Below are 19,859 nucleotides of genomic sequence, written 5' to 3' on the forward strand. Positions count from 1 at the left end.
AAAAAAAAAAAAAAAAAAAAAAAAAAAAAAAATGGCTACACAGAAATTCACCAATTTGATAAGTCTTTTTTAAAATGCACGCTGATATGACAGCTGTCACATACAGTCTAACAAAATTGTTTCGAATGAAGTTAAAGACAACTAAGTGCTACTAGAGCCATCTTATGGAAAAAACCGAACGAACGTTTTGGCCAACCGATCTTTAACTTGGATACTAACTATAATTAGCTAATGAAGGACTAATGCTTCTCACATTTTGGACTAGGATCAGGAAAATGTTTCCTTGAACTAGAAACTATTAAGAATAGAGGATATTACTTTTCTACAGAAGTATCCCATTTTAAGATACGGTTTATAAAATGTGGTGCTTAATTATGGGACTAGGGTATTTGTCAAATTAGGAAGATCAGAATATTGTTGAAGATCAATTAATGTGATTAAGGTATCCTTAGGAAGAATGACTAGAACACAAAATAATATAAAAAGAAAAACCACACAGCCAACTGGTTAGTGTTTAGCATAGTACAGGAGGTGGTAGGAAGTGAGAGATTATTTGGCGGTTGCTAGAATGGTGCTTTATTCTGGAGTTGTACTAATGTAGGCTTCTTTATATTTAAGTTAACTGCATCTTAAACTTTAAAAAATTTCAGTTAAAAAAAGTAGCTTGTAGACACAACAACCAGTTTTCAGGGCTGCTGCATACTTAGACTGTGTGCATTATGCAGTTTTGTAATGCTTTGGTTCTGTCCAGATTTGTTGGGAAGGAAATGCCCTGGAAGGTGGTGTGTGGTTTATTAAGCAGTTTGAGGAGGTTGGTTGGTATAGTTCAGTTGAGTCTTACCTGCTTTAGCTTTAGGTTGAATTTTTGGACCTAAAAACCAAGAACCAAATTCCAAATTGGGCCCCCACCCATTAACTCATATTTTCTGTGAGTTCCTTTTTAGGAACCTAATTAATAGTCACTTTGCAACTTTTAGCGTAATGCTAATTACTTTGTAATGCTTTCCATATTAGTTACCTGTTGCTTTATAACAGGTTACCACAAAACTCAGTGGCCAAAAACAATCAGCATTTATTATCTTCTCTCCCTCCCTCCCTCTCTCCCTTCCTTCCTTTCTTGCTCCTTTCCTTCCTTGTCAAGAATTCAGAAGCCGTTTAGCAGGTGGTTCTGGCTCAGGATCTCTCAGGCTCAACTGAGGGAGGATCCACAACTAAGCTCACTCAGGGTTGTCAGCAGACCTTAGAATACCTGCTTCCAGCTGTTGGCAGGCCTCAGGACTCTGGTTGTTGGCCAGATACATTAATTTATTAGTCATGTGGACCTGTCCATGGGGCTGCTCACAACATGGCAGCTTGCTTACCCCAAAGCAAGATATCTGGGTGAAAGTCACCAAAACGGGAGCCACTGTCTTTTTATAACCTAATTTTGGGAGTGACATCCATTACTTCTGCCAAATTCTGTTCCTTAGAAGTGAGTCACTAAATCCAGCCCATACTCAGAGGGAGGAGATTATACAGAAGGGCGTGCATACCAGGAGGTGGAATCATTGTGGACCATCTTAAAAGGTTGCTCATCACACAGTCCTTTAAAGTTTAAAACTTTTTGTGGTTGTTGCAGAATTCTTTCCTGAAAGGGAAGCTTATGGAGGAAACCCAAAATATAAAATAGATAAATGGAGAGCTGTTCTGTCCAGAGCAGTGGTTCTAAGGACCTAGAGCTTACCTGCTAGCATCCCTCCACTTCAGCTTTTCTGAACAGATTGAATATTAGTATCTTTACTGTCTAATGTCAGTCAAGAACATGAATATGTACTATTTTTCTCATACTTTTAGAATTTGTCAGCAGTTGCAGTTCTAAAATTCTAGCTTATAAATAAAAATCGGGTATTGGAACATTGAAAATTATTTGTGTAAATGTTTCTGGCAACTTTAACGGTCTGAGGAGCTTTCTTTACTAGTAAATCTAATGGAGTGACTGATTTTGTAATATTAGCAGATATAATTTCTATATTGGTAGGATAATGATAGTGACTTACTTAGTAACTACTGTCTAGAATGTTTCTTAACTATTTCCAAATTATATGTATTTTTGTATAAGTGGTATTTGCACTTTTAATATTCATGTGTTCTTGTATCTCTTTCATGCTGCACATCGTGATTCCTAATCAATACCATAAATTACTTATTTTCTTTATCTTGCAATATAAAGAATATAGTCTCAAAATAATAGTACAGTCATCTCTTGGAATCTATGGGTGATTGGTTCTGGGACCCTCTTGGTTACCAAAATCTGAAGATGCTCAAGTCCCTTACTAAAATAGTGTAGGAGTTAAACATAAACCTGCATACATCCTCCCATATACTTTAAATCATCTCTGGGTTACTTATAATTCCTAATACAATATAAGTGCTATGTAAATAGTTGTTAGCATGTTTTGCTTTTTGGAACTTTGTAGAATTTTTTTCCCGAATATTTTTGATGTATGGTTGGTTGAATCTGTGGATGCAGAACCCCTGGATAAAGAGAGCCAGCTGTACCAAAATTAATACAAACACTAAATCTCTAAACTTAGAATTTTTTTTTTTTTTTTTTTTTTTTTTTTTTTTTTTTTTGCGTTATGTGGGCCTCTCACTGTCGTGGCCTCTCTCGTTGCGGAGCACAGGCTCCGGACGTGCTGGCCCAGCGGCCATGGCTCACGGGCCCAGCCGCTCCGCGGCATGTGGGATCTTCCCGGACCGGGGCACGAACCCGTGTCCCCTGCATCGGCAGGTGGACTCTCAACCACTGCGCCACCAGGGAAGCCCTAGAATTTTTTTAATAGTTCTTTAAAGATATATAAAATCATTTGAAAATAATTCCGTTTCTGGGTGGTTATGTTACAATTTGATATATGGTTAGATTCCAGGCATGGTTTTTAAATGCATTACTTATATTTTTATTAACTTAATCCTCACAATTGCTCTGTGAAGTAGGTTCTGCTGTTACCCCTATTTTACAGATAAATACAGTTTTTTCCATCTTGATTTTAGGTTAATTTATGTTAAGAAAATAGTACTCTTTTTGTTTGTTTCTTTATGGGTTCATGTAGAGCTAAGTAGTGGATAAGGCTGAAGGAAAGGAAAATTTAATTAAGAAACGGATTATCTGATGAGCTGTTTAAGGAGCAAAAAAGGATGACAGTTTCTGTAAATAACATTATTTAGTAAGTGTATAATTCACTTTTGACCTTATTTTGGTTAACTGAGGTACACACATCCCCCCATATTTATGAACCATCAATAATGTCACTGAAATATGTGTGAATATATGTATAATGTTGAATTTTATTACACTGCTAAAGGATTTCAAGTCCAGGATTTACCACGAACAACTTTCCACAGCTATCATACCTTACATTAGAATTTTAAATCTTAATTGAAAGTTAGAAAATAATGTACTTGGAATCACAAAACCAGTTGTAATTTAAGTTGCTTCTGGCCAAAATATAATGTCTAAACTAATGGGTAGTAGTGGAAGTGAAAGTTAGCTAAATAACTCTTTTTTTCTGAACAGTTCTTTCAAAAGTTCAAATTGATTTTATGCAATAGATTCTCATTAGTGAAACACTTGATTAGGTTCTTGATTCCTAAGGAGTACCTTTTTGTGGATGGGCGTTACAATTATTAGAGCTTACAGAGGATACTTTTGAATAGAGTATCCTAATTTCTGGAATTTCTTTTCTCAGCTGTTCTGATAAAATCCATCTTAGTTGAGCTTATGCTATGATAACAACAACAAACAGCTTTGAATGCTGGTCTCTTAAGTGAACCTTTTGGTTACCTTAAAATATTTTCAAGATATTTTGATTCTCAAATTATTTTTTAAAATGCACTTGATTTTATTTTCAATTCATAAGATCTGAGTCTAAATGGAGACTGCATGTGTTACTATAAATTAAAATTGGAAGTTATCATTTAGTTTTTAATGACAACTTTTATACTAGCTTATACCATAAGGACAAAATATTTGGATTATTGCTCCTGAATCTGTTGCATCAATCCAAACACATAGAACCTTCATGCCATGTACCTACTTACTTTTCAGGGAACAGATGTTAACTAGGAATCTAGTTAACTAGATGGCCCTTTTGGCGTTTATCTCTGTATTACAGTTAGAAATTGAGTTCTGTGTAGTGCCCCTGTTTGCCTGAGTGGGTCATTTGAAAGCTAATGCATTAAGCAGCTCATGCAGCTCAATATCAAAAAAACAAACAACCCAATCCAGAAATGGGAAGAAGACCTAAATAGACATTTCTCCAAAGAAGATATACAGATTGCCAACAAACACATGAAAGGATGTTCAACATCACTAATCATTAGAGAAATACAAATCAAAACTGCAATGAGGTATCACCTCACACCAGTCAGAATGGCCATCAACAAAAAATCCACAAACAACAAATGCTGGAGAGGGTGTGGAGAAAATGGAAACCTCTTGCACTGTTGGTGGGAATGTAAACTGATACAGCCACTATGGGGAACGGTATGGAGGTTCCTTAAAAAACTAAAAATAGAACTACTATATGACCCAGCAATCTCACTACTGGGCATATACCCTGAGAAAACCGTAATTCAAAAAGAGACATGTACCACAATGTTCATTGCAGCACCATTTACAATAGCCAGGACATGGAAGCAACCTAAGTGTCCATTGACAGATTAATGGATAAAGAAGATGTGGCACATATATACAATGGAATATTACTCAGCCATAAGAAGAAACAAAATTGAGTTATTTGTAGTGAGGTGGATGGACCTAGAGTCTGTCATACAGAGTGAAGTAAGTCAGAAAGAAAAAAACAAATACTGTATGCTAACACATATGGAATCTAAAATAAAAAAGGTTCTGAAGAACCTAGGGGCAGGACAGGAACAAAGATGCAGACATAGAGAATGGACTTGAGGACACGGGGAGGGGGAAGGGTAAGCTGGGATGAAGTGAGAGAGTGGCATTGACATATATACACTGCTAAATGTAAAATAGATAGCTAATGGGAAGCAGCTGCATAGCACAGGGAGATTCAGCTGGGTGCTTTGTGACCACCTAGAGGTATGGGATAGGGAGGGTGAGAAGGAGACACAAGACACAGGGGATATGTGGATATATGTATATGTATAGCTGATTCACTTTGTTATACAGCAGCAACTAACACAACAATGTAAACAATTATACTCCCAAAAAGATGTTAAAAAAAAAAGTGAAAAGAAAATAAAAACAAAGGATCCTAATTCATCCAAAAAAAAAGCTAATGCATTAATTATTATTATTTTTTTAAATTCAGATTTATATAAAAATGGATATAATTTATCTGAGACAATTTGTATTTTTAAGTGGGAATCTAGGAAAAATCAGTCGACATGGTGCTGTCAACCTTTACTAAATACAAATACTACCTTATAACAAGATTGACACTTAAGATTTTCATTAGAATTACATTTTCAGTTTGTTTTTGTTGAGTAATGATTTTATACCCAATTTTATCCTGTTTACTCTTAAAGGAAAAGCTATACATTATCTTTAATTTTTTCCATAGAACGAAGAACCATGAAACCATATGTTTCTTGAAGGTAGGGGATAATTATTAAATAGGAGCATAATGGTAGCAGGGAAGACTATAACTGAAACGTATCTGTATCTTCAGTAAGAGCTAGTGTTTGAAGTCATCACTGCTCTAGCACATTGAAATGAACATGTACCTGATTAATATGTATTGAGTTAAAGGTAAAGGCAGTCTTCATGTGAACCTGAAATAAAGTTCTGTTGAGGAGACTTTTCTTCTGTTAGGAATAGTTTTTTGTTTCTCAATGACAGGTCCAATTTAAAAAGTGTAACATGGGGGGCGGGTGGGAAGGGAAAGCTGGGAGGAGGTGAGAGAGTAGCATTGACATATATACACTACCAAATGTAACATAGATAGCTAGTGGGAAGCAGCTGCATAGGCACAGGGAGATCAGCTCGGTGGTTTGTGACCACCTAGAGGGGTGGGATAGGGAGGGTGGGAAGGAGATGCAAGAGGGAGGGGATATGGGGATATATGTATACGTATAGCTGATTCACTTTGTTATACAGCAGAAATTAATGCAACATTGTAAAGCAACTATACTCCAGTAAAGATGTAAAAAAAATAAATGAAATGGAAAAAAATTAAGTAAAATAAAATAATTTATTGCTATAAAAATAAAAAATATAACAGTTAATCAAAAATATTACTGTACTACTTTGTACAATTATTTACATTAAAATCAGCATCATTGTTTATCAGTGGCCTGGCATACTTTTTTTTTTTTTTTTGTGGACATACTTGTATATGCGTATGTGGTTGGTTTGTTGTAGGTAACAAATGGTTATTTTAAAGACTTATTGACTGATGAATGGGAATTGCATTGATGCTCTTTATCTGAAGTCTTACAGATTGTTAATCCACTGTGGTGGCCTCTACACCAAAATTCAAGCAATGTTAATGACAATGGCTAGTTAAGAAATGGTAGATTTTGATCAACTAATTATCCTTTACTAATATTAAAAAATGATGGTGGTGTTTTAGTGAGATAGAATAGTCTGATAGCTGATTTTTTATATATTAAAATATAGCTCTTGTTACAGCTGGAGATTTTAAAATGAAACCATTCAAATCATTTTCTTTTCCTTGTGTTTCTGATAATGCCAGAAGTTTCTGTTGACCTCATAGTTAGCACATTGTTTCTGTATTTACTTTGGTGCATTCATATATAATAATCTGATGAATTTACAACTCTGTCCCCTGTAGTTCTACATGTATTAATAATCTCAAATGAATTTAAATAATTTTCTTATTCTGATAGAGAAGAAAAAGCTGGATCACTTACCAGTAACTGGAGTTCTCCTATTGGGTAATCTCCACAGATCCACATTCTTTGAAGTTATTGTGAATGCCTCGAGGACCAAGGGACCGTTGAAATTTCCAATTTCAGGAAGGTAAGCAAGCACACTGAAGCATGTCTCTAGCATCTCCCAAATCCCCTCCCCCCAACTTTCTTACATATGCGTCTGTACTGCATGCCCCCTCAGTTCCAGTGGATGCCCATCAGGAAGATTCTCATGCTGGACAGAAGGGCAAGAGAGGTGGATCTGTGAGGGAAAAGACCCAATAGGATAACTCAAGTTGCTGGTAAGTAATCTAGTTTTCACAGACTTAAGATTTTTTCCCCACATTTCTTCTCTTTAGGAGTTCATTTAATTACAAAGAGAGGAAGTTGTTTGGGATAGCCTCTTTTTGTAAGTTTGATGTGGATTATAGAATTTACTGTATGGATGATAAATACCTAGTGCTTAATGGGTACATGAATAAATGTGACATTAATTTTAAAGTATACATTTACATAATAGCTGTTTATAAAAATTATATATTTATTGCCTTTTGATAAATAGTGCAATAGTTCTAAAGCAGTGTGAGGAAGCTATATGTTGAATTATTTTAATTCCTTTATTTGTGATGTTTGTTTTATTGAAGTAGATACTTGTACTGTAAAATTTCTGCTTATGTCAAATTTGGCCAAATTCTTTTGGCACAGTACTAAACAGCAAGAATAGTTTTACTTCTTACTGACCTAGTTTTCAGTGTACCTTTTAATTTCGTTGAAGGTATATTTGGAAATAATTCAGGGTGTGTTGCAATTATACTTACCACTTCATTATTCATAATGGATTGGCTTATTGATGTGAAGGGGTGACATAGTTGGTTCACTATGAGCTCTGTGATTCCTCATGTACCAACCCCATTTATTTATGTAAATGTTAGAATTGGACTGAGTTCCTTGCTTCCCATTTCTCTCTCACTCATTCTGCATTGTTACCAGGTTACCATTGTTAAAAGGCCACTTATAGCACATAAAGACCTGTAGTGGTGCTGTGCTCTTGCTGTTTATAAAATTTCATCCATTTGCTGGGTACTTAGGGCCTCCCGTAATCTAATCCCATCCTATTTATCCAGCCTTAATTTCTTCAATTTGAAACTTTTGTTTTGGTCTTACCAGGATACTTCTCATATTCATGCTTTGGCTTGTGCTTTTCCATTTTCTTGAAATGACCCTCTTTTCATTCTTCTTCTCTATACTTTAAGGTTGAGGTCAGGTCCTACCCCTTACATAAATCCTTTTATGCTGGCATCTCTGTTATTTCTGCTTCTTCAGTGGAAAAATGAGATTGTTATAAGGATTGAATTAACTAATTCTTGGAGTGTACTTAGAACAGTGCCTAGTGGCACATAGTAACTTCTCTTATTAGCTATTATTTGATTGTAGTTTGATCTTAAATATTTCTGTGATTGTAGGTATAATTCTTATCTGTATGACACAGTTTAGCTTTAAATATTAGCTTCAGGTTGTATTGATTGTTATTTCTTCTGATATAAAACTCTTAAGCTGACTTGTATGGTCTTTGAGAGCAAGGATAGGATTTTATTGTGCTATCTTACTTCCTAACATTAGTGACTGAGATTAAATCGTGCCCATTGAAAAATTAGTTTTTATGTAGAATCACAAATATACTTGCCAGTTTTTTCATATATAAAACGGGTTCATTTGGGTAATCAATCCTGTTTGTACTGTGTATTTTTTTTTTTTTTTTTTTCTTTTTGCCGTATGCGGGCCTCTCACTGTTGGGGCCTCTCCCGTTGCGGAGCACAGGCTCCGGACGCGCAGGCCCAGCGGCCATGGCCCACGGGCCCAGCCGCTCCGCGGCATGTGGGATCCTCCCAGACCGGGGCACGAACCCGTGTCCCCTGCATTGGCAGGCGGACTCTCAACCACTGCGCCACCAGGGAAGCCCCTGTACTGTGTATTTTTTCTTAAGAACAACAACTTTTTTCCTTCAAAGCTGGTATAGTGAAATTATAATTGTTTAATACACTATAAACTTCCATTGCACGTTAGAAAAGAATGTATAGCTTTGAGAGTGTTAATTCAATTGTATTCACTTTAAGACTCTGTGTAGTAGTATACTTGATTTTTGAGGTTGGAATATCTTAGAAGATTATTGCTTGATTTTTTCAGAAATGCTTGGATTTAAGATACCTGTCTGATGAAGCAGTAAATGAAATCTGATTTCAAGGTCACTGAAGGAAGGAAATGCTTTTTGACAGATTGATTGTCACTTCTAAATAATCACCAGAGAACCACTTCAGGTCTAATTAGACAAGCCAAAATGAAGAACAGTCAGTCAGATGATTTAAGTGTTTGATTTGAATCTGCCGACTCTTCAGTCTCCTGGTTTTTTTAGTGTGATATGGTATGAGAATGCCCTTGTTCTGTAGAGATGCATGCTGAAATATTTAGAAGTGAAATATCATGATGAGTTCAGAAGAATAATGTGTGGCTATCTGGATGTGGTGATATGTGTATGTAAAGAGAGAGAAAAGGAGAGAGAGAGCAGATCTGGAAAATTTTAACAGTTTAAAATCTAGGTGAAGGGTATGGTGGTATACATTGTACTTTCAACTTTTCTGTGGCTCTGATATTTTTCAAACAAAAGTTGGGGAGAAAGTATTTTATAAAGAACTTTATTGTGCTTCAGTTTCTCTAATTCTAAAATGGCAATAATAGGACTTATTCTTTCCATGCCTTGATGCAGGTAGGCACAGTGGGATAACATTCAGTGAATAGCATTCAAGAGAGCTCTTAAGAAGTATTTTTTTTTTGACATTAAAGAAGAATTTTATAATGGAGAACTTTTCAAAGAACATTTCACCTAAAAGTATATTAGATTAAAGTATATCTATTCCTTTTTTATTATTCAGAGCATATTCCATTATAATTGAATAAGAACAGTCAAGAAAAAAATATATGTAGATATATAAATTAACCAATTGAAATCTTGAAAATGAAAAATATATCTAGTTATAAAATAATCATTGGGCGACTTCCCTGGTGGTGTAGTGGTTAAGAATCTGCCTGCCAATGCAGGGCACATGGGTTCGATCCCTGGTCTTGGAAGATCCCACATGCCACAGAGCAACTAAACCTGTGCGCTGCAACTACTGAAGCCCACGCGCCTAGAGCCCGTGCTCCACAGCAAGAGAAGCCACCGCAGTGAGAAGCCCGTGCACCACAACTAAGAGTAGTCCACGCTCGCTGCAATGAAAGAAAGCCCACGTGCAGCAACAAAATCCCAGTGCAGCCAAACATAAATAAATAAAATAAATAAATTTTTAAAAAATCATTGGGCAAAATAGAAGATTAGATGTAGCTAAAGATAGAAGTTGTTAATTTCAAGATAAAACTGGTTAACTCTTCCAGGACTAGAGCACAGGGAGATAAAGAGATGAAAAATAGAAAATAAAAACTAAGACACCTTAGAAATAGATTGAAAAGCTCCAGGGTGTCTCTAATTAGAGTTTCAGAAGAGAGAATACAGAGAATGGTAGAGAAGCAATATTGAAGAAAAAATGACTAAGAATTTTCAAGGATTAAAAAAAAAAGTGGAAATTATGAAATAATTAGAACTGAATCACAACAAAAGCATTGTATCAGAACTTGAGGGATATAAGAAAAGTGGTGCTTAGGGGTAAACGTATAACCTTAAATGCATGTATTAGGTTGAAAGAAAATAAGTGACCCGGATATACAGCTCAAAAAACTAAAAAAAGTAAAAAGTAAAACCAAAGAAAGAAGGAAAGAGGAAAGGAAAATAAAAGTAGAATTTGATGAAATAGAAAGTAATCAACAATAGAAATAGTAGCAATGTTCATTCAAATTGAAGCTGGTTCTTTTCAGTTGATTAAGTTCTGGAAGTACTCACCAAGAAGCAGATGACACAAATAATAAAGTTATAAAATGGGATATAATTACAAATAGTAATTGTAATTTTTAAAACCATAAGAAATCACTATTAATTTATGTGTATATAAATTTTAAAAACCTGGTGAAATGGTCTGTTTTCTAGGGAAAAAATCATTCAAAAATTGTACAAGAAAAAGAAAACCCATAGGAACTAAAAACCACTAAGACATTGAAGCTATAGTAAATTTCCCCAAGAAGTTTTTTAAAATATCAACTTAATTGAGCTATAGTTCATAAACCATACCACCTACCCATTTAAAATGTACAATTTAATGGTTTTTAATATTTTTACAGAATTGTTCAATCATTACCACAGTCAATTTTAGAATATTTTCATCACCTCAGAAAGAAACCATGTACATATTAGCAGTCAGTCCCAGTTCTCCACAAACCCTCAAGCCTTAGACAACCACTAATCTACTCTTTGTTTCTATAGATTTGCCAGTTCTACACATTTCACACAATGGAATCATTCAGTTTATGGCCTTTTGTGGTTTACTACTTTCATTTAGCATAATATTTTTAAGGTCCAGCCATGTTGTAGCATGTATCAATATACTTCATTCCTTTTTATGGCCAAATAGTATTGCATTGTGTGGATATACCACATCAGTTGATGGGTATTTGGATTTTTTTTCCTATTTTTTGCCTATTATGAACAGTCCTGGTACCAACATTTGTGTGAAAGAGTTTGTGTGAACATGTGTTTTCATTTCTCTTGGGTGTATACCTAGGAGTAGAATTGCTGGGTTATATGGTAACTCTGTTTAACCTTTTGGGGGGCTACCAGACTGTTTTCCAGAGCAGCTGTACCATTTTACTTTTCCACCAGCAATGTATGAAGGTTCTAGTTTTTCTACACCCTCACCAACATTTTCATTATTTCTCTTTTTGATTAAAGCCATCCTAAAATTGGTGTGAAGTAGTATCAGAAGGATTAGTTTTAATTGTGATTTTGTAATCATAATTTCACATATACTTTTGGGGAACAGGTAATCCCAATTTTATACAAACTGACCCAGATAATAGAAAAAGAGGGAGAGCTGCCCTGTTGTTTATCAGACAAATTTAGCCTTGAAACCTAAACTGAAAAGAATATACAAGGGAAAATATATTACATTCAATCTCATTTATGAACAGAGATAAAAATTTTATTATTTTATTTTTTCTTGAAAAATTTTAATTAGGATAAGAATGTAAGGATAGTTCAATATTTGAAAATTATATCAATGTAATTTATATGGTAAGATTTAGGGGAAAAATCTTGAAAGATTTGGTAAAAGTATATGATAAAACTCAGCACTCATTAATGTCTTTTAAAAAGGTAACCCTCAAACCATGAAGAGAAATGAACTTTTTTCTTCCAGTAAAGGCTGTCTTTCAAACAGCAAGTGTCATGCTGAATGGCGAAACCTTAGAAACATTCCCTTTAACGTCAGGAATAAGACAAATATATCTCTACTAATAAGATAAGAAAAAAATAGAAATAAAATACAAAAGGATTGGAAAGGAAGAAAAATGAGATGAACATATCCCTAGAAAAAATTTTTTAAAAAATCAACAGACTGTACTAATAAGAGAATTCAGTGTTACTGGATACAAGCTCAACATTCAAATTGACAACCAGTTAGAAAATGAAAAATACCTCTTATACAGCAAATTCTGTAAAGTACCCAAGGTTTTATTGAAGGACATAAAAGTAGACATGAATAAAAGGATATACTATAATTATTAGTGGGAAGTATACATATTGCTAAAAAATTAACTTCTCTGTGATTTATATGTAATTTCAGACAAAAATCTCAGTAGGATTTTTTTTTCTTTTTTGGTGGAAAATGACCTTCATATACAAAAGTAAAGGCACATGAATAACCAAGACAGCTCTGAAAGAAGAAAAAGAACAAGGAAGAGGGAGTTGCGCTGTTGGATATCTAGACTAATCTTAAAATTATGATATATAGAGTAGAATCCTACATAGCATGAAAAAAAATAAACTGCTACACACAACATGAGATGAAACTTCTAGACTAAATGTTGAGCAAAAGAAGTGAGACACAAAAGAGTTCATACTGTATGATTTCATTCCTAGGAAGCTCAAAAACAGAACTAATCTGTGGTGATCGAGATCAGAATAGTGGTTATCTTGGAAGCATGGTACTGACTGAGAAGGGATATGAGGAGCGTTCTGGAGCATGAGAAATGTTAATATCTTGATCTGAGTTGGATCACCCAGGGGTGTACATATTTAAAAATCAGGCTGTACATAGTACTTGAGTACTTGTATACTTTATATAAATTATACCTCAAAGAAAAGTAAAGCCTTATCGTATTTAAAACAGTATAGGCTTAATACAGGAAAAGACAGATTAATATAACAGAATAGAGAGTTCAGAAATGGATCCATATATATTTGAGAAGTTGTTAGGTGCTAGAGATGGCATTTTCTATCCCCAGGGAAAGAAAATGTGGACTGTTGAATTGGTTTTTCTATATGGGGGAAAACTAGATTTCTACTTCAGACCATATGCAGAAATAAATTCCGGTTGAATTGAACACTAAACATGAGAAACTTTTTAAAAAATAGGAAAGTATAGAAGACTATGTATCTTTAGGATATGTAAGGCCTTCTTTAACAAGTCAAGAAAAAAAGAATGAACCTTCAAGGATAAAAAAACATCAAGGATTTGACTACCTTAAAAAGAAAAACTTAGGTTTAATGTAAGGCATCATAAACCAGACTAAAACATAATGTCACATCTGGCAGATATGTGTAATGTCTGTAATGTGCAGTGCATTTGTGTCCAGAATACGAAAAGATCAAAAGAGGTACTATAGGTGATACAAATAAAATGAACAATGGATAGTAAGGTAATTCACAGCAGAGGAAACTGGAAATTGGACTGAGAAGATGCTTAGCCTCATTTGTAGGGAAATGTCGTTAAAAGCTTATGAACCATCGATTTTCACCCATTAGATTGCAAAGCTCCGGATCAGATAAGTGTTACACAATTTAAAATGTGCATACCTAGTATCCAGCAATTACTATTTAAGGTATTAGTCTAGAGAAACTTGCACATTTGCCCAGGGAGATTTATGCAGGGATATTCGTTTGGAAAAAATATCTAAATGTCTACAATAAGAGGCATGGATAAATAAAATAAGATATAAAAGTTATTTAATGAAGGATTACCTAGATCTATGATTAGGTTATTGTCAGTGATTTTTTTAAATTTAAGAAACAGATTCTACTGTCTATGCCCAGGAATTCTTCTAAGCATTTTATAAACATTAAGTATTTTAGTCCTCATGAGAACTTAGAAATAGGTACTGTCATTATTTCCATTTTATAGATGGGAATACTGAAGCATAGAGGGGTAAATAACCCTACCTACTCTCATAGGTAGTAGATAGCAGAGCTGGGATTCAAAGCTAGCATTGAACCTCAGTGGCCTGGCTCCAGAGCCCACTGTGCCATGCCACCTTTTGATGTTTATAAATATGGAGAGACCTCATAAATGCAAGGAAAAGGTATTGCAGAATGATGCATACAATATGATCTCATTTACACCAAACTCATGGTAGTTGTTACCTCTGGATGGGGTTGGGAGGTGAGGGAGATCTTAATGATGGTGGTAAAAAGAAACTAGCTTATGGAACTGCATGTTTTTCCTTAATATGAAAGTAATATAAGTAAAGTAATATGTACATTATAGCTTTTAAACATCTGCACTTAATGTATGTATATGCTTATTTTTGTAAAAGGAAACACTGGAAAGATTGACCTTTATTGTTTTAATCTTTATTTATTCTTGGTATTGGTTATATAGAAAAAGAAAAAAGCAGTGGCCCTAGCAAAATGGCTGTAATTTAGTCTAGTTCTGCGATAGTGAGCAGCAGGTAAGTGCCAGACCCTGGGTTAGGTGCTGGGGATAGGGTGCTTTCACCCTCTCTCTTTAAGGAGTTCAGAGTGGAACAGGGAAAGAGATGAGAAAAATACTTTTAATTCAGTATGTTATGTCTCTATCTCTTCTTCCCTGTTTCTCCATCCCCACCCTTTCCCCTCCATATACAAATAGGAGAAGGGGGAAATGTCTTGAGTTGGGGCAAGAGAAACGGGCAATGAAATATTGATGGCAATCCTACTTCTTATTCTTTTACAAAACTATGAGAGAATAAATTCTATAATGGTCAGAGATTGTAGCTTGTTCACCATTATATCTCCAAAACTTAGTTTAATACCTTGTGCTTAGTAGACCCCTGGATGTTGAAATGAATGCACTTTGACACTTCGCTCTCAAATTAACTAACACCTGAGCCCAAAGTTCTCCTCTAGCCGTCTAGGGTGTCTTCCACTGGTTCCATTTCTTCAACTGATTACCAAAGTCTAAGGCAGTTTGAGAATTATATATGAAGTCTTGAATTGTTTTGTGCCAAAGAATTCTGACTTGAGAAATATTTTAATCTGTAGGAAATATTGGCTCTCTAAAATCCAATATAATTTTCTTTGTGCTGAGTCCAATACATTTTTTAAAAATTAGTAGTCTTGTAATATTGGGATAGTTCAGTTGTTTTTCTCAGATATTGCATTCTCTGTCTTTGAGTCAGTGCTATCTTGTAAAAGTTTTATGTTCTGTATCTTGTTTGTGAAATTCTTAATTTCCTAAAACAACATTCTTTTTAAGTTTCCAGATGGACCATGGAATGTTTCCAGATGGTATTAGTGTTTATGAGAATTGCACTATCTTTTAAAATCTGTCATGGTATCTCATAAAGAGTAATACAGTTATTTCCTTTCACCCTAATGAGAGAGGTGTGTTTTCCTTTATAGCAAATTGAAATTAGGCGAGCTCTTTCCTCAAAGGGTGAATTTGAATATCTGAAAATTGCTGAGAATGGGTAAGCTTGAATAAATCATAGTGAAAGATATTTATGTTACACTGTAAGTTTAACACTAGGATTGTAATTGAGAAAAATCCTAAAACAAAGTTTATTGTTATCCTGGGTGGATTTGACTAAACTATTGGTCAAATCCTGTTCCATGTGTACATAGTGCTTCTTTCTTACTATGTAACCCTTTTGCCAGAGATAACATGAAGAGAGCCTGGCTAACATTGGGTGGAACAATCCTGCTGGCTCAAGCCCCTCCCCAGATATTTGATTCAGTCCATTTTCTGGACAGTCTGGTAAGCTGTCATTGTTCTTCACATTAAAATCATCTTATTCAGGATGTACCCAAGAGGAATTTAGTACTAAAGGAACAAACTATTAAGTTCAATGAAAATGTTAAAAATAGTCATATTAACTTAAGGCTTCACATTAAACATGACTAATTTATAACAGCACTGTCCAGTAGAAATACAATGCAAGCCACAAAAGGGACTTATATATATAATTTTAAAATTTCTTGTGGCCAAATTAAAATGTAACTCAATTTATCTAAAATATTACCCTTTCAGTTTTTAGCAGGATATTTCACAATCTTTTTCATATTAAGTGTTAAAAATCTGGGATGTATTTTATACTTAGAGCACATCTCAATTCAGATTAGCACATTTCAAGTGCTCAGGACCCACATATGGCTTCTGTATTATACAGTGCAGATTTGGAGCATCTGAAAAACATTTGGTTTTATATAGTTCTCCGTCTGTTACTTCTCGTTAAAGATGCTTTGAGTATTTTTTTTTCTTTTATTGCTTCACCTGTTCATAGGTGCTTAGCTTTACTATTGATTATTGGTAACCTGAAACCCTACTATGCATTCCTAAATTTGACAGACCATTTAGGTCTTTCTGTAATGTTTTCTCATATCCAGGCCTACTTAATTTCTTTAGATAAATTGTAAAGTTTCCTTCCTATAAGCTTTTAATCAGAGTATCAGTTCCTCCTTTCATCAGAATATCAGACTCAGATCTTCTACATGGGCATAGTAGGTAGCATTATACAGTTGACCTTTGAACTGCATGGGTCTGCTTATACGTGGATGTTTTTCAATAGTAAATACTGCAGTACTACACTCTGCCACTGATTGAATCCATGGATGTGCAGAAACCCTGGATACAAAGGGCCAACTATAAGTTATATTCAGATTTTTGACTGCATGGGGGTGGTCACCCCTAAGCCCTCTGTTTTTCAAGCGTTGACTGCACATTATTGTCATTGTTATTTCCCTCATCCCAGCAGGGTAACAAACCTCTCCTTTCTTGGTTCAAAGTCACTGCTCTGAAGCAGAAGGTTTCCTTGCAGACTTCTTTTTTATGAGGTGAGATCTAACATCTTACTTTACGGGAATTGAGTATCCATTCTCTAAGATACTAAGGGCTTGGAGATTTTCAAATCAACCCATTTTTTCCCCTAGTTGATACTGTTTGAGAATGAACATACTGCAAAATAAAGCCATAACTAAGGTACAAGACATGTGACTTGACATTTTAATAGCTTTTTGGTTTCATCTTTCCTAGATGAGGGACATTTAAGAAGATTATTTTCAGTAAATGAATTTGTAACCTCTGATGGTTATCCATGTGTCCCAGTACCAGCAGAACAATCTTCTGTAAATTATTTCAAAGAGTGCCAAACCTTATTCTTCTAACATGAGATTACTTGGGCTCTGAATATATAAATGCTCAGATTCTGGGGTTTCCTGGGCTGTTTTCTTGTCTTAATTTTTGTTTAACTTTCATACCTGTTTGGAGTTTCCAGTCTTTCTTAACCTACCTCTTTGTTACTCCATCTCCCTTCTAGTAGAATCTCAATCCCATTCTATTTTCTTCCTAACCCTACTATGTTCATAATACCCATTATGGTCAGTGCACGTCACTCAGCGTAGTGAGTGCAGCATTTGAGTGTTATTTATAGGTGATGTTAAGGTAGTTTTCATCTCTGCCTAAATTTCTTCCTCCATTTTGGACTTCTCCCATAGTGCATATATTTTAATTACTTGTGTATTTTTCTGTTTCTCACACTAAACTGTAAACTAAGGGTTAAAACCATGTCTGTCTTGTTTTAATCACCTGTTGGTATAATAGTTTAGCTGATATTGGCATTTGGAAGGTCTTGCTATTTACCATATGCATGTTTAAGATGTGGCTGTAAAACAGTGAGTGTTTTCAATAAGTTAGATGTAAACATCTCCCACTTTTTTGAGTGTGAAACATTAGACAGTTATTTAAGCAACTCCACTTCGTGTCTTCCAGGTATCTCAATCTTTTTTTTTTTTTTTTTTTAATTTATTTTTGGCTGCGTTGGGTCTTCATTTCTGCATGCAGGCTTTCTCTCGTTGGGGTGAGCGGGGTCTACTCTTTGTTGCAGTGCGTGGGCTTCTCATTGCGGTGGCTTCTCTTGTTGCAGAGCACGGGCTCTAGGTGCGCGGGCTTCAGTAGTTGTGGCACACTGGCTCAGTAGTTGTGGCACATGGCCTTAGTTGCTGTACGGTATGTGGGATCTTCCCGGACGAGGGCGCGATATCTTGTCTCCTGCATTGGCAGGCGGATTCTTAACCACTGTGCCACCAGGGAAGTCCTAGGTGTCTCAATCTTAATGTGCAAAATTGAACTTAGATTTCTCTCCCCAAATTCCTTCTTTCTGATGACACATTCTCTCTCCCCTCACTCTCTCTCTTATCCTTTACTTCCTATTCATCTACAAATCCTGTCTGCTGTACCTCCAAAATATATTTGGAATTCTGCCACTTCTTCCACACTCTGTTGTTGCCTTCCTAATATAAGCCACCATCATCTCCTGCCTGCCTATTGTAGTAAGTTCCTAACTGGTTTCTGTGATTACTCTCTGCTCCCCTACCATCTGGTCTCTAAATAGCAGCCAGGTAATTTTTTTTTTAAGTTTCCAGTGCTCATTTTAATTTGATCCTCACAAACCCCTTTGTAGAATGACTATTATTATTGTAATTATTTTCTCAAGAAAGCAGTGTCCAGAAAGGTTAAGTGACTTACATAAGAACAGAAGTCATTCAGTAGCAGAGCCAGAATTTAATTATAGATCTTCATGTCTCAGAGCTTTGCCTTGTGGACCACAAACTCTAAATGTGATTGACTTGGGAAACTATAAGAAGGACATTACCTTAAAATCTCCCCCAGACTGTTTTGCAAGGGGATATGTCATTCATACCATTTATATTCACTCTTCTAAAGCAATCAGTTTTTGTTTTTTAAATAGACTATTCTTTAGAGCTGTTTTAGGTTCAGAGCAAAACTGAGTGGAAGGTACAGAGATTTCCCATATATCCCCTGCCTCCACACGTGCATAGCTTCCCCCATTATCAACATCCCCACCAGAGTGGTACATTTGTTATAATTGATGAACCTGTATTGAAACATAATTATCCCCCAAAGTTCATTGTTTACATTAGGATTCACTCTTGGTGTTACACATTCTGTGGGTTTGGACAAATATATTATGGCATGTATTTACTATTATAACATCATGCAGAATAGCTTCACTGCCCTAAAAGTCTTCGGTTCTCTGCCTATTCCATCCTTCCCTCCTCCAACCCCTGGCAACCACTGATCTTTTTATTGTCTCTATACTTTCACCTTTTCCAGAAGGTCATATAGTTGGAATCATACAGTATTTGCCTTTTCAGATTGGCTTCTTTTACTTAGTAATATGCATTTAAGATTCCTCCATGTGTTTTGGTGGCTTGATAACTCATTTCTTTTTAGCACTGAATAATATTCCATTGTCTGCATGTACCACAGTTTATTTATCCATTCACCTATTGAAGGACATTTTGGTTTCTTCCAAGTTTTGGTAATTATGAATAAAGCTGCTGTAAACATCCATATGTAGGTTTTTGTGTGGACATAAGTTTTCAACTCCTTTGGTAAATACCAAAGAGCACGCTTGCTAGATTGTATGGTAAGAGTATATTTAGTTTTATAAAATGCTACCAAACTGTCTTCTTAAGTGACTGTACCTGAGAGTTCCTTTTGCTTCACATCCTCTCCAGCATTTGGTGTTGTCAGTGTTCTAGATTTTGACCATTCTAA

The 19,859-nt window shown here is 35.2% G+C and overlaps 1 protein-coding gene across 3 annotated transcripts in view; it reads left to right on the forward strand.

Annotated features, from left to right (window-relative positions):
- The window catches only part of YAF2 (YY1 associated factor 2), a 65,667-nt gene that overhangs the window by 16,897 nt on the left and 28,911 nt on the right, over positions 1-19,859 (forward strand). The window contains exon 3 of one of the 3 annotated variants that reach the window (XM_027093482.1): positions 6,923-6,994. The exons of 1 other annotated variant lie outside the window; for it this stretch is intronic. In XM_027093482.1, coding sequence (XP_026949283.1) covers positions 6,923-6,994 — 72 coding nt within the window. Of the gene's footprint in view, positions 1-6,861; positions 6,995-19,859 lie in introns of all 3 variants that reach the window. One more of the 3 variants, XM_027093483.1, reaches the window with a different exon arrangement.

This window comes from Aethalodelphis obliquidens, unplaced genomic scaffold (genome assembly GCF_003676395.1).
Source record: "Aethalodelphis obliquidens isolate GAN/ISIS:26980383/991018 unplaced genomic scaffold, ASM367639v1 scaffold84, whole genome shotgun sequence".
NCBI lineage: Eukaryota > Metazoa > Chordata > Mammalia > Artiodactyla > Delphinidae > Aethalodelphis > Aethalodelphis obliquidens.